Source organism: Haliotis cracherodii, unplaced genomic scaffold, assembly GCF_022045235.1.
Source record: "Haliotis cracherodii isolate W230 unplaced genomic scaffold, xgHalCrac1.p SCAF_3, whole genome shotgun sequence".
In the NCBI taxonomy this organism is placed as follows: domain Eukaryota; kingdom Metazoa; phylum Mollusca; class Gastropoda; order Lepetellida; family Haliotidae; genus Haliotis; species Haliotis cracherodii.
Window position 1 is genome coordinate 25256480 of NW_027266286.1, and position 16347 is coordinate 25272826.

The window sequence follows — 16347 nt, forward strand, 5'->3', positions numbered from 1 at the left end:
TCTGAATAGCGAAACGATTAATGACACAGGTCTTGAACTCTTTGGTGAAACCCACAAGCATTGGTATGGCAAAGACTACTAAGGATAATAATCAAGGCAAATCTGCACTTTGAACAAACGATCATAGAATCCTAGCATGCCTAAGGGAAACAACTCTGCACTGTGACTTACAAACTCCCTCTCCTTGCCAGACCGCTCCTCCAGCTCCTTCAACATGGCGTTGGCCTGGGCCAGCTTTGCCTCCCCGAGCTGTTTCTCCAGCTCTCGGTGCTGCACGATCTTCTCCACTTGCTGCAGAGCAACACACAAGGACACACTCAGGGCAAATAACAATATCTTCCCATTTCACTCATTTTGTCAACTACACTCGAACCCTAGTACACTAAACTATGTTTATAACAAACACGCTTATAACAAACTGACCAATATAACAAACTTATTGTTTAGTCCCGGTCATTTGTTGTATGTATGCTGTATATATGCTTATAGCAAACTATGGTTATTAAAAACGAAAATTAATGGTCCCTTTGAGTTCGTTATAACTGTAGTTTACTGTATCTTTAACCTAGCTGGACCGTGTTGTAACAAAATATCCAGACATTTGAGATAACAAGGCAGGACCATCCAGACAGATCTAGTAACAGTACCGTATTCGACGTAATAAGCGCCCTGCTCTAATAAGCTCCCACGGCGATATTTGCTAATATATTGGCTAGTGAACAATCCCATCTAGCACCCCTTCCGATTGATCAATGTACACAAGATTTATTTATTCGCGTATTATATGCACTCCTGTGTTATCATGGTTATATGCACCTTAAATATGGGCAATTAAATTCTGGAAAAATATATCTGTCGTATATAAACATTTCAGGCTGTCATTATAAACAACAAAATTTCTCTTTCAAATCTGTTTTTTTTCACCAAAATAATATTCTAATAAGAGACTCCATATTTTTAATTTTGAGATTGCCCTGGGCGATTATTACGTCGAATACGGTATTAGCTTTATACAGCTTTCATTCCTTTAATCTGACTTTGATCTGCAATTTTGAATCTTCCAGGAAGAGCCGCCATGTTTTTACTTATGTCTAGTCGCAATATTTGATTTGTCAATAAAGATTACCATAACAATTGAATTATGAGATATATACACAATTGGTTTAAACTGCACTGTACTTATACAGCAATGTCGGATGTGTGTCCAAAGGACCTAGATATACTTGCACTTCTCAAAACTGTTGATGTGGCAAATGCCAAACTCGAAATATAGGTACAAAATTCTACAGTAAAAGTTGGGATCGAGTCCAAGGTTCAAGATAGCACAATGTATTTCTATCTCAAATTCGAGACAAATACATATATATTTATATAGTGAGGTGGTGGGGACCGGAGAATAGGTTTGAGATGCAGCCCTGAGTTAGTATGGTTTTACGCCGCTTTTAGCAATATTCCAGCAATATCACGGCGGGGAACACCAGAAATTGGCTTCACACATTGTACCCATGTCTGGAATCGAACACGGGCGTGACAAGTGAAGGCTTTAACCACTAGGCTACCCAACCACCCCTATGCAGCCCCGAGGAATATGTGGTATATTCAGATCAGGAGATGAGATGACCATCTTAAGTGACAAAAAATATTCCAATGGTCTACTTCTAGTGTATTTCCTAGTAATTGTCTGATAAATTATTAGTCGGACTGAAAGTAGTTCTGCGTTTTGTTTTCATTGTTTGTTGTATGACACCGCACTCAGCAATATTCTAGCTATATGACAACCTGTAAATAATCAAGTCTGGATCAGACAATCCAGTGATCCATATTGTGAGAAACAATACAGGCCGTTAGAGTATGATGACATGTAATAAACTGATTCTGTTTGGTTGCCTCTTACGATCAATGAAGTAAACTGAAGACCTATTCTACCCCGGAAACTGCATGGGTGAAAGTAATATTGAATTAAAAAGTGATTTCACTTGGTGAAAATATTAATAATATTTTTCTACAAAAATCAAGTATTATCAAATCTTGCTATAACCAATACACAATTATTTTTATTGACTTAACACCCCTCAATGTTTTCATGTTGTTGAAACACGTCCTGGGCTATAGATAAGACAGGTACTCACCTGTTCTCGTAGTTCGTATTGCTCCACAAATTTCTTCAGTTTCCCTGCCAGTTCAGTATTGTCTTCTCGTAGTTTGATGTTGCGTTCGTGATTGTCGGTCATCTGACTCTGAATCTCACCAATCGTTTGCTGGAATCAAATAAATAATTGGCAATTAGGGACAACGTCAGCTGATAACATTAAAGTTTATTCATTGCAGAGTTCTGATTTGATTAAATATAGTACTCAAACAGAAGTTCAAGAGCCCCTGATTCTATCATTGGTTGGTTGTTGGTTTGTTGTTTAACGCCTCACTCGGCTATATTCCAGCTATATGGACCAGACAATCCACTGATTGACATCACGAGCATTGTTCCACACAACTGGGATCGATGACATGCATCAACCAAGTCAGCAAGCCTGACCACCCGATCCAGTTAGTCGCCTCTTACGACAAGGATAGTCGCCTTTTACGGCAAGTATGGGTTGCTGAAGACCTTTTCTACCCCGGATCTTCACGGGTCAAGTTTGTTTGTTTGTTTGTTGTTTAATGCCGCACTCAGCAGTATTCCAGCTATGTAATTTCTACAGTAAATGTGTCCTCATGACAAACCAACTCTAGTAATATTAAAGAATCGGATGTTCTTTGACTTCTTTTGAGTAGACTATATCAATGCTCGCTTGGACGATGCTGTTATGTTTAATGTAGGCCTCTGATAACAGGCATTCTAATTTGACTTCAGGTCAATCTCATCAAAAATGAGACCTTAGTACTCGTTATCACTACACACAGACCTGAGGACATTCCATTACAGAACACGTCAGAACGACTTTTCACGAACTTTGAAATGACTAACAAAAGGCGACATTAGCCAATCAGAAAGCAGCTTTCTTGACCTGTAGAAGACTAGTTTCAAAGTTTCTCATAAGGGACACTCTGATTGGTTGGATGAAAGGTCCTTCTGACATGACCTATAATGGCATATCCTCAGATCTATGTGTGGTTGGAGCGAGCACTAAGATCAGATATGAATGACATTGAGATTCAAGAGAAGTCAGTGATAAAAGAAAAGTGTCATGCCATGGCAGTTAACTACAGTCATACGTTGTTCCCTAACTTCTTTCGTGTAGTATATCATAACAGGATAGAGTCAAGAAAGCCCCGCTAAAGATGGGACCACCGTGGTATAATGTTTAAACTCACAGCTGGACATAAAGTGAGAGTGAGACTGTTTGTTTTGGTTACCTGAAATTTATTTGAGATTTCTTTCCTCTTTTCATCTTCTTCCCTGGCCCGAGCCAGACTCTCCTCCTGTGATGGAAAAGATGTTTGTATGAAGATTAACATTGATCACAAGCATCAAACAAAGTTACATCACACATTGTTAGATTTCGTTTGTTTGTTGTTTAACGCCTTACTCAGCAATATTCCAGCTATATGACGGCGGTCTGTAAATAATAGAGTCTGGACCAGACAATCCAGTGACTGACATCATGAGCAAGGGATGGGATCGATGACATGCGTCAGCCAAATCAGCGAGCCTGACCACCCGATCCAATTTGTCGCCTCTTACAAGTATGGGTTGCTGAAGACCTATTCTACCCCAGATCTTCACAGGTCTACACAATGTTAGAAAGAAGCAGGTGAACTAACATTGAAATTGTTTCAACATTTGTATTAACATTCTGTATTAGGAATGAAACTTGAATCCGTAGCTCTTTTGAAGTTTACCCGGCCAACATGTTCACTTCTGCAAATTCAACATAGGAAAAATGAACCTTCCGGGGAAATCAGGTTTGCTTTGATCATGTTGATTCATTTGTTGTAATTGGGTATGCAATCAACCCAGTCATCAAGCCAGGCCACCCGATCCATTTCGTTGACTCTAATAACAAGCCTAGGTTGCCTGGGCCTATATTTTTACCCGGGATCCCCATGAGTGTGTTAATCTTGACATTCATTCTTAAAGGTTATTTTTCAAGGCCTAACAGGCCCTAACTGAGCCTACAGTATCTACTGTTCAGATTGGACACTCACCTTTATGACCCTGTTGTGTTTCTGAAGCTCCCGACACAGACTCTCCAGCTTGGACTTAGCCATCACAGCCTTGGTATGTTCCGATTGAAGTTGGTCCTTCTCTCGAACAGTCTGTCAACAGTTTTGTTTTTCAGGTTAAGGTATTACTATCATATATCATCTATTAATAAGAAATCACTCGCACACGACAGAGATTTTAATAATGAATCCAATCCCACACACAGAGCCTACCCCACCAAACACACAGCCTGCCCAACCCCAACCCACACACACACAGAGCCTGCCCCATCCCACCAACAGAGCCTACCCCACCCCATACACAGCTTGCTCAAACCCACACACACAGCCTGCCCAACCCCAACCCACACACACACAGAGCCTGCCCCACCCCACCAACAGAGCCTACCCCACCCCATACACAGCTTGCTCAAACCCACACACAGAGCCTGCCCAACCCGAAACACATACAGCTTGCCCCACCCCACACACACAAAGCCTGCCCAATCCCACACAGAGCCTGAGCCTGCCCCTACCCAAACAGAGCCTGCCCCACCCCCCAAACAGAGCCTATCCCACCCCATACACAGCTGGCCCCACCCAACCCCACACACACAGCTGGCCCCGCCCCCCACACACAGCCTGCCCCACACCCCCACACCCATACACACACACAGTGCCTGTCCCACCCCACGTACACAGCCTGCCCCACCCCACCCCACACAACACACAGGGCCTGCACCACAACACACTGAGATTGACCCACCCCACGTACAGAGCCTGCCACACCCCACACACACAGCTTGCACCACATCACACAACACACGGCCTGCCCCACCCCACACACAGGGCCTGCACCACCCCAAACAACACACAGGGCCTGCACCACCCCAAACAACACACAGGGCCTGCCCCACCCCACACACAGGGCCTGCACCACCCCACACAACACACAGGGCCTGCCCCACCCCACACAACACACAGGGCCTGCCCCACCCCACACAACAAACAGGGCCTGCCCCACCCCACACAACACACAGGGCCTGCGCCACCCCACACAACACACAGGGCCTGCACCACCCCACACAACACACAGGGCCTGCACCATCCCACACAACACAGAGGGCCTGCGCCACCAGACACACAGGGCCTGCACCAGCCCACATCAAGGGCCTGCACCAGCCCACACACAGGGCCTGCACCACCCCACACAACACACAGGGCCTGCACCATCCCACACAACACAGAGGGCCTGCGCCACCAGACACACAGGGCCTGCACCAGCCCACATCAAGGGCCTGCACCAGCCCACACACAGGGCCTGCACCACCCCACACAACACACAGGGCCTGCACCACCCCACACAACACACAGGGCCTGCACCACCCCACACAACACACAGGGCCTGCACCACCCCACATACAGAGCCTGCCCCACACAACACAGGGCCTGCCCCACCCCACACACAGGGCCTGCCCCACCCCACACACAGAGCCTGCCCCAACCCACACAGTCAACATACCACAACCATCTTCCTCTGGGCCTGTTTGAAGGAGGCCTGCAAGACTCTATGCTCTTCATGTAGATCAGCATATTTTTTACACAGCGCTGCCAACTTCTCCTCCGTTGTATGGAGGCTGTTGAGGGCTCGCAGGATGTGCTCTGTGGAAACCAAACACAGCAGTCAGCAGCAGGAACAGGTCAACACGACAACATGGTCACACCAAGAGCAGCAAGCTCATGTCGTCAACATCATGCACTGAATGTTCGCTTTTCACACAAATTCACATGTGGGACCCACGTCGGGAAACAAACACGGTTCAGTCGTGTTCGAACACATCAACATCTAGGCTATCCCACCTTCCTGCCCGACAAATGGTGATGTCAATCACTGGATTGTGTGGTCCATATTTATAATGCGTCAATTCCACACCCTAAAGCACGCTCAAAGCACTACTTTATTATCCCAGTCAATGGATCAGTGTGCAAGCGATTTTCAATCTCAGCTCCCTCGGGAGTACACAAGCCAAGCTGCCCGTGAATCGTTAGAGAGTTAGACACAGTACCTCTCCTTCGATAGTTACAGATCATTGCTAATTGGACCCTCTGGTCCAGACTAGGTATATTTACAGCTTACAGTCACGTAGCTGAAATATTGCTGAGTGTGCCATTAGATAACAAATAAACGATTGTCACCTTAGCGTACACACATGATCGTGCAACTCGGTTTTCTAAGGCACAGAGATTGAATGATGTCTCGGTGTTGCAGAGAACACATCCATCTAAGGGGGAACCAGTAACTATGGTAACCATGTCTACTCTGCAATGCCTGCAAGTCATGTAACAGACCACATTATTTCAGTTACGAACCTGGGAGGCATTGTCTCAACTGTCCCCATTTATTACCTATACTCTTGTCCTCTTTCTTCTTGCTTTTGCCAGATGGCTTGGAGGAGGAGGAGTCAGACTTACTGTCACCCTTGGCAACCGTTGTCGAGGAAACCTTGCTGTTCTGGGACTTTGACTTGTCTGTTTTAGTATCCTGTGTGGAGTCAACGACTGCTGGGGTGGTTTCTATGGCAACAGACAAATAACAGAGATTAAACTTGCAGTGTATCAAGACATCATCAAGTCTTTGAATTTGGATTCTAGAAGTTGATAGAACCTCAAGACGTGAAATTATTTTATCGATAGCAACTTCTTGATTGTTTCTGTCCAAATGGATGAACAGATAATATAACAAGGCCAACTAAAGAAATATTTGTGTTCCACGTAACCCGACTGACTCAATGCTTTATTTGCGACCCAAATGTTTTTTACAGCGGAAAAGCGATGTCAAGAACATAAAACCATAATGTAACCATGGAAACGGTTGAAAAACATTAGACGTTTGACGCATATCATGGCTGCTGTAGTTACTGTGACCTACAAATCTGAGAAACATCCAACTAACGTCAGTTCCGAATAAGCCATCAGTGTTAACATTATCATTTTGTTAAACTAAATATACAACCATGCCTACCAACCCATACCTTAAACATGTTAAATATACTTATACGTGCTTGGCCTAAGTCACATGTGCAAGGTAACTTGAGGTCTAGAAGAATTTTGTTTGTTTGTTTGTTGTTGTTGTTGTTTAACGCCGCACTCAGCAATATTCCAGCTATATGATGGCAGTCTGTAAATAATCGAGTCTGGACCAGACAATCCAGTGATTTACATCATGAACATGGATCCAGGATTGGGATCGATGACATGCATCAACTAAGTCAGCGAGCCTGACCACCCGATCCCATTAGTCGCCTTTTACGAAAAGCATAGTTGATTTTCAAGGCAAGCATGGGTTGCTGTAGACCTATTCCATCCCGGATCTTCACCATGTTCACGGGTCAGAAGAATTTTGGGCTTTTCGACATGTTTAAGGGATGTACACATGGTATACATGTTATCACTGTTTGGGCTAGTGAATCTTTCAGGCAAGTTCTAAACATGCTAAAAATAATTATTTTTTTCTGATTGCCAGAGGGACACTAAAAACATTTTCAGTGATACTGTTCATTTGTTCATTCAGTTGCAAGGTTTTTGAAATGAGTCTGAGCAAACGCTTTAATCACTAGGCTACCTGACTTCCCCCCCCCCCATTTTTTTTAAAATAGAAAGAAAGCCACCCTGTATACCTAGCCTACTGAAGTACAATCATGATAACCGGGACCACATTATTCTCATTAGGCATGAACTTGCATCCCTGGAAAGTATTTAAAGAGGACATGCTCTGGAACAGCCATCCACATGATCCAGAACAAATATCTTAGTGTAGGCGAGACATTCAAGCTAGTTTCCAGCTGCATATGCCCTATGCAATCAGATGTCTGACCACCTCTAGTGGATAGAGCATCTGTGAGAGCGGAAGGTCTGTGGTCCGATCCCAGGCCGCATCTTACCAAGAGATGTTTAAAAATGGTACTTGTGTTTCTGCTTGGCGTTTGGCATGACGGGCTAAAACAAGTACTGGTCAGCTTGGAATCAGTATACAGTCAAGTCGCGTTAATCCGACAATTTGCTTTATCCGACACTAATGATGGGAACCAAATAAATCAGTGCTATTTAGATCCATTAATCCGACAGTCTCGCACACCGACTCCGACACACCTAATTTGCAACGAATTACCGAAATCACTCATTAATCAGTCTCGTTAATCTGACACAGTGATCAGCGTACAGCGGCTGTTAGCTGCATATTACAATGGCTGCAGAGATAAACTTGCTTAACAATAAACAATTAATGCTTTAAATAAAGAAAACAGGATAATTCACATGCTTAGATTACCTCAATCTAATTAAAATCAAATACAAGTCCTCGCTATCGATGAGGACATCCCATTACAGGTCACGTCAGAACAACCTTTCGCGAACTATGACCTACCTATGAAATAACCAACAGGAAGTCGACGTTAGCCACTTAGAAAGCAGCTTTCTTAAGCTTTGGGTACCAGTTTCAAAGTTGCGACTTCCATTCCATACTATGCTTTTTAAAGTATTTTGAATCAGCCATACAGTCCGTAACAGTTGTTTTGTGTTAAACTTTAGAGGTTGCATGATTAGAAAACATATTCCGCCAACAATGTAACATAACAATATGAATATATATTTTATATTTTTTATTACGTGTTTGAATCCTATCTATCGTGTCGTTGTCCGATTTTCGATCACGAACTTTGATACTACTAAATTTTGTTTATCCGACATACTCGTTAATCCGACATAATCATATGTAACCATCGATGTTGGATTAACGGGACTTGACTGTACTGTGTTTGAATGGGGTATCCATGTGAGAGGCATGGTTTCTCAGCATGCTCAGTGGCTAGAACCATAAAACCAGCCTTAGTCTGGGCACAGACACACACAAATACACACACAAATACACACACATGTGCATGCACATTTCTATGTAAGCGTAATAACCTGGAAAGTGATGTTAGACCCCATGTGACATCAACACACCTGGCTATGTCTATTGTATAATACCTGGTGATTCTGATTCTCTGTTAAGCGAAAGGTCTTCCATGTCCCCGTTCAGCCCCTCGTCGCTGATGTCTCCATTAGTATCCACGTCTCCTTCGACTTTAGGCTCTGATGTACTGTCTGGAACAGCCACTTCTTCCTTTTCTGACACCACTGGAGCTACCTCCCTTTGCTCCATCTGGGCCTCAACAGATGGCGTTGTTGAAGATGGCTGCTCCTGAACTTGTTCTACGGCAGTATCCATGGTTTCCTGGCTAGGTTTGTCTGACTCTGAAACCTGTTATAGAAAATGGGTTAATACAGTTTGGAAACATAATCTGCTCTTCCAAAAGCTGATTAGACTAACTGTTAATATCATTTGTTGGGTTATAAAAACATTGGGTCTTCATTTGCATGCTATCACAATCCTACAGCACGTGAACAGTGAAAACATGTCACGACTGACTGAAGCCCGACGCAACATCAGCCGATGGCAAACAGGCGAATCATCTATGGCTGTAGCGGCTAGCCAGGTTTTTTTATTGTAGCACCAAGCACATATTACAAGACTGTGGAACCGTTATCAGACACAGGGGACCCAGACAGGACCTTCCCAGATGCTGTTGACCACGTATCACTACTAGACCACAGGACAGATTCATACAACTACGTCATTTATGTGAAAGAACCACAACGGCCCCCAACTACAGCAATACCAGGATTGCGTAGCATATCAGCCCAGACAGAGAGAAACTGTTTACACGCTGAAGACATTCGCACCAGACCACCAGTTCGAGGTGTCATTTTGATGGGCCAGCATTGTCAGCTGCGATGTCAGTGGTGTCAAGGTCACAGAGTATGGTCACAACTGAGACATGTTTTGTTTAGTGACAAGTCACGTTATATGCTTTGCCGCGCAGATGGTATAAATGTAGCTATTCAAGGGGAATGTTATGCACGAAACTGCATACAGGATGTGGACAGATATAGTGGTGGTAGTATGGTGACGAGGGCAGCCATCTCCTACAGACTTCGTGCAAGTTCTGGGGCATTTAACGGCACAAGGTTACACAGATGAGATTCTTCGGCCACACGTCCTTCCCATTATGTAACAAGTGAACATCATTTTCCAACAAGACAACACACGACCTCGCACGGCAAGACTGACAACAGCCTTTTTCAAGAATCACAACACCCAGGTCCTGCCATAGCCCTCCTGGTCTCCAGATTTGAAGGATTGAACATTTACGGGATGCACTGGATCAACGACTGTGAGCATGTCAGCAACAACCACAGATCCTCCACCAGTTGTCACACACTGCAGGCAGAATGGAATTGGTTGAACATTCCCCAGGCCACAATTCGGAACCATCCATGGGTCAACGATGCCATTCAGTTTTGGACTCTAATGCTGGCCATAAAAGATATTGAGAACAGATGACCTTCACCTTGAAAATCTACTGTTCCATGAGTGCCAAATGGAACCTGGGTCAATGACAGTGATGTTTGCCCATAGTGAACAATTGATTACCATCTGCTGATTATTTAATTCATATATAAAAGATACATTTAAAATCACTTTAGCAATTCTTTTTTTGCAAAGTATAGAATGACATCTGTGATTATCCCTCTGGATCCCCTAAACATGTCAAATCAAATTCTAAATCTTTATCGGTACTTTTAACATTGGGCTTGGACAAGGACCCCTCGATTTTGAGGGTTATCATGTAGTTAAACCTATGCTCATCCTATTTCTACTACTGTTACGAGTGTAATGTAGTCAAAATGAACCTGATCCAAGATGCCTCTGTAAGATCCCAGGTCACCGCGACCCTCACATGAACTTTCAGTGTCTGGTGCGTCAGCCTGGGGTTCATCAACAAATGTCACTCAACTCATGGCTGACATCGGTTCCGAGTCAGCATAATAACAGAACTACTTCTACATGTTCTACACAGATAAATCTACTGACATATATTTACAACGGATTACATATTAGAATAAACATGATAAACTGCAGAGATACCATGGATACAGTGATGCAAACTTGGTTCTTATTTTGAAAAATGTAAAAAAAGTTTATCTTAATTCAATTTAGTGAGTGAACATTAAATGTCAGTAGTCACAGACGTTACCATGGTAACATGGACATGACAAGGTTTGATTTGGTTTGCTTGTTGTTTAATGCCGCACTCAGCAATATTCCAGCCCTATGACGGCAGTCTGTAAATAATGGAGCCTGGACCAGACAATCCAGTGACTGACGACGTAAGCATCCATCCACGCAATTGGGATACGATGACATGCATCAACCCAGCCAGCGAGCCTGAACACTGTATCCTGTTAGTCACCTCTTACAACAAGCAAAGTCGCCTTTTACGGCAAGCAAAGTCGCCTTTTACGGCAAGCATGGGTTGCTGAAGACCTATTATAACCTGGATATTCACGGGTGCAATATTATTGCAGTAGTGGTACAACTATTGCAACATCAAATGGTAGCATAGCTGTAGTTTGGTAATATTGCAACAGTCCAGCTAATATATTGCAACATCAAATGGTACTCGGGTAGTATAGATGTAATATTGCAATAGTCCTGAACCAATAAGCACTTGAACTGTAGAGATTTACTTTGAGTACCCTTGTAAATGTCCAATACACATGTGTGAACATATCCTCAACATGCTGAATAAACAAGAGCTGATCACGAGTATCTTTTCAAACAAGGTGCAGTTTCGACATGTTCGACAAACACAAATCATTAATGGCAAATTTATTGTCAAACATTACTTACTTTCACGTCATTTATCCCATGTTTACCATGTTTATGTCTGCCAATAGTGTAACACAGCATCAATGTTAACTTTTTCACATGTTACCATGGTAATGGATGGATTGCCACAAATAGCTTACACCCATATAAGTTATCCACTTAACAATGCTGAACAAATTCAAACTTTACCTATGAAGTCAATGACTTAACAAAGACACGCCATCATAAATGCAAATCTAACAGAAATAAGAAACGATCATTCCATACTTACCATTGTCCCCAAATTAGACCTATTTCCTCAAAGATCAATTGTGATAACAATACTTGTTATTATTATTATTACTATTACCACACTTGTATTGTAAGCTTAAGCACAAATTCCAACGTTCCCCATATGGATGGTAAGTCAATGTGTTCCACACATACACTGTCATTTTATCTAGACACATGAACCCCCTGTTGACAACAGAAGTCATTATTTCCAGATTAAATTTCACTACTTACATCATCAAGAGAACATCATTGCATCACACGGATCAAGTTCCCCTTTATCATGTAAACAATTGCCTTGCTTACATAATCCACACTCTGCATCTGTTCTCATACAATGTCATATTCTGTCACAGTTTTTTCGCGATGAACAAATGTGAGACTGGATGCAGAAAAAAATATTCTGCTTCTCGAGGAATGCACAATAATATTCATTGTACATACTGCGCATCAAGAGAAGTCATAGGCTTGTTATTTCATCCATTAATCATAACCACATGCTCACTGATTCATTCCACATGTTCCAGGCTCTAAAATAATTGTCAAAAGGTACAGTATACTACACCATTTCACTACTTTACAGGACCCTCGTATTGCCTGCAGGGACCCTTAAAATTAATTACCAGGGTCCACCAGCTGGTCCACTGGAACTCCATTTTTGTAAGTCAAGGTAAAACACTGAGCATCCTTTACCATTTAGTCTGCAGCTTCAGCATCAATCTGATCTACTCACCATGCTCACATGCAATTCGCTGAAAATATACCTGTCTAGAATGATCTTATTTTGTACTAAAACTGTTAGTGTTAGACTGACATTTAGTCCCAGAAATAAAGTTATCTTATTTACAAATAAATATCTACGAAATACGAAAATCAAATCAAAATGAGGCCCAAAACAATCCTTAATTCCAGAGCTGAAGCAATCTAGACTTGCCAAATCATTCTAGACTGAGTTGTACTCCTTTGTTATTTTTATTTTCCTCGGGTCTGTGAGACAGACTATAAAACTGTCAGCAGGTCAGTAAAGTATGGTCAGTAGACATTCCAGAGTCCCTCACTGACTGACTGCCCAGCTCAATGCAAGGCAGTAACATATGACTATATAGTACATATCAGGGTTTAACGGGGGGGGGGTGCACACAAATGTAGGAAAGGGATGCAATAGAAAATATACTGTGTCCCGAAGGATGCACAATAATGTTTACTGTACCTACAGAACATCAAGAGCAGTGATGGGTTGATGTCATTTCATCCATCAATAATGACCACTATCCACATGATCACTGATTCATTCCAGGCTCTAAAGCAATTATCATAATGTAAAGTACACTACATCATTTCATTACCGGTACTTTACAGGACTATCAAATTTCCAGCAAGGATCCTTAAAAAATAATTATTGGGGGGGGTCCCCAGGACCCCCAGTATTGTAAGTCAATGTAAAATCCTGATATACATATATATATATATATATACCGGCCTACAAACATATTCTTAGATTTTCATATACTTTCTGCATTGGAGTAGCTAGCAAAATGCACCTGGTTTCAGCTCATGATCAGTCAGAGTGACCTCTTGTTTATGCAGCTTTTGAAGGGGACAATTTCCTCAAGTGTTTGAATTTAACCGATGAGCTCAGGTCTGTTCACCATGTGTTATCAACAAGTGTCAACTCCCCACAAGAAACACATGAACAGTAATCATGGTCTTATATCATTTATATATCCCCATAATATTTTATAATAAAATTTGCAACATGTCTTATGTACATCTTCCCAACAAAACAAAGTATTAATCAGGTAACCTTATAACAAATATTAATGATGTAAACGTATTTTGTACAAAGAGTCAACTGGCCTTCATACAATACATATGTCCTCCTGTCTACATCCCGATGAATCACTGATTGTACTTTTACAATTTAAACATGTTTTGTAGCAACCCGAGGCAGTGAAAAGATGTTAGGAAAGAAATCATTGGAATCTTAAATGCTTTAATTTAAGCATGTTTAGTTATGAAAAAGTGTGTAAAACAAAAATAACGTCATCTTTTGTGATCAGCTATGTCGTAATAAGGACAAAACTGAAAAGCATGTAAAAGTCGACATGTTCAGAACCGACTGCAAAAGAGCAAAAAACAAAGATACAAGCTTCATACACAACAGAACAATATGCTTAATAACAGCACCAGGAAGATGATAAGGACAAAACATCAACACTATCCTAAGACAATTTGCCTTCATAAGCATGATAACGTCAATATGGTACAAGAAGAATTTCAATATTTAAAGAAAACCTACCGAATCGGAATCAAGTGTAAATTAATCAGACACTTGCCATTATTTATAGCAGACCTGGTAAGTAAGTACAAAGGATCTAGGTCCTGTCAAAAATCCATGCTAAAACAGGATGCAGTTTCTATCTTAAACCTTCCTCAAAACTGAAAACTTCATAAATGATCATTGAACCATGTCCACATGCCTTTATCTTCCTGCAGCAATAGAAACTAATAGTTTCAGGCAACTAGTCCTTAAAGTCCTACAATTTATTGTTTATGTTATAACTTTATATGAATATTTCCTGTACCACCTATGGTGGTTTGTTGGAATAAAACATTGATTGAGTGATTGATATGATGACAACATTTAGCAAAACGCTCAAAAATGGCAAATTTCTACTAGTCCTCATGATACCTTAACCATTGTTAACTATTGGTCAGTTTGGCAAGGTCTACAGCAAGGTCTACAGCAAGGTCCAGGACTAGTGCCAATTTCTAACGCTGCTGTGTAAACTGGTCAAGGCAATAGACCATGCTACTCAACACTACCTCTACTGCGAAGCACACTTAATGTCTTCTGAACTATTGTTGAGTGTGGATAGATTGTTTCTTGTGTTACTCCATGCTTGGCAATATTTCAGCCTGACAGTGATTTTGACACAAAAATCTGTATATATAGGTCAATGACTTGGACCCAAGAAATGTAATAAGTCAATGGCAAAAGTCAGTATGTCAAATCAACAAAAATGGTGGACATACCACAACAACAAATCAATGCAATACCATTTGTGATCCAATGAAGATATATGATGTGGCCATGAACGTGGTGATAAGAAATGCACTTGACTAAGTCAATGTAGCTCGAGACAGCATTTCCCTATGATACAGAAAGTATGCTGCAAAGACATGTGCTGCTCAGAATTTCAACTAGATTTGTAATGGCTGTGCGTTGTTTTATTGAATTGATACTGTAAGTAGGACTAATCCTTACTATTTATTTAATTGTGAAATTATGAAGTGACGCCTTGCTTAGCAATTCTATCGGTCAAAAATTTGACTAATTAAACTATCTGTCAAGAATTTTATCAGTCACTGACCTGTGACCGATGTCCATCTGAAACTATGAGCTAGGTGAGGGTAGCATAAATACAAGCTGATTATGTAAACAGGGAGAGACTTACTGGTGTGACTGTTCTGACTTGGGTTTGTGGCCATATTGACATGTGGCCATTTTAACCTGTTCCCAGAGAAATGACTTGTGCCTCTATAATGTTTAATATGATTTTTTCCATCCCTTTTCAAACCTCTAAGTTATACATGTAACATCCAGGTCGTGATCTAGCATGTCTTGGATACAAAGACATGACTTACATATGAACAAGCACAGGGATTATGTCCAGATTGCTGATATGTATTTAACATCAACATTTTTAATCAAAGATCACACAATGATCCTAAAACAAAAGATCTGAAGACTGTTCACACATTCCCATCCTTTAAAGTTCTACAATAATATGAGTGATCCATGACACAGGGATTTATCTGGAACACTTCAGAGGCTCATAGCTGGTCCTAAATCTGCAACAAATGCCAGTCAAAATTCCCAAATTGAAATTACACACTTCCCATGTCATGTTACAGTGATGGCTTGGTCGAGATGACTTGCTTTTCACTGATAATAGGACCAAAATAGAACAAGATAATACAATGGTTAGTCATCCATTATTGCATTGAATGCAATGTAAACACACCTATGAGTTGGGGCAAATAAAATCTTTGACATTTCAAATAATAATATCAATTTGCAACAAAAAAACAAATTTTCCCCCAATTTGCCTGTCAAAGGCTCTTAGTTTAAAACCCTGGGTTAAATCCTGAGACAT

The 16347-nt window shown here is 41.5% G+C and overlaps 1 protein-coding gene across 3 annotated transcripts in view; it reads right to left on the reverse strand.

The window, feature by feature from the left end:
- LOC139473934 (alpha-taxilin-like) overlaps positions 1-16347 on the reverse strand; it is a 30241-nt gene that overhangs the window by 9031 nt on the left and 4863 nt on the right. For 2 of the 3 annotated variants that reach the window (XM_071256755.1, XM_071256753.1), the window contains exons 2-8: positions 9172-9445; positions 6550-6717; positions 5666-5805; positions 4147-4257; positions 3355-3420; positions 2130-2258; positions 172-291 (exon numbers count right to left, since the gene is read on the reverse strand). In XM_071256755.1, coding sequence (XP_071112856.1) covers positions 172-291; positions 2130-2258; positions 3355-3420; positions 4147-4257; positions 5666-5805; positions 6550-6717; positions 9172-9412 — 975 coding nt within the window. In that variant the 5' untranslated portion in view covers positions 9413-9445. The remainder of the gene's footprint in view (positions 1-171; positions 292-2129; positions 2259-3354; positions 3421-4146; positions 4258-5665; positions 5806-6549; positions 6718-9171; positions 9446-16347) is intronic. The other variant, XM_071256754.1, reaches the window with a different exon arrangement.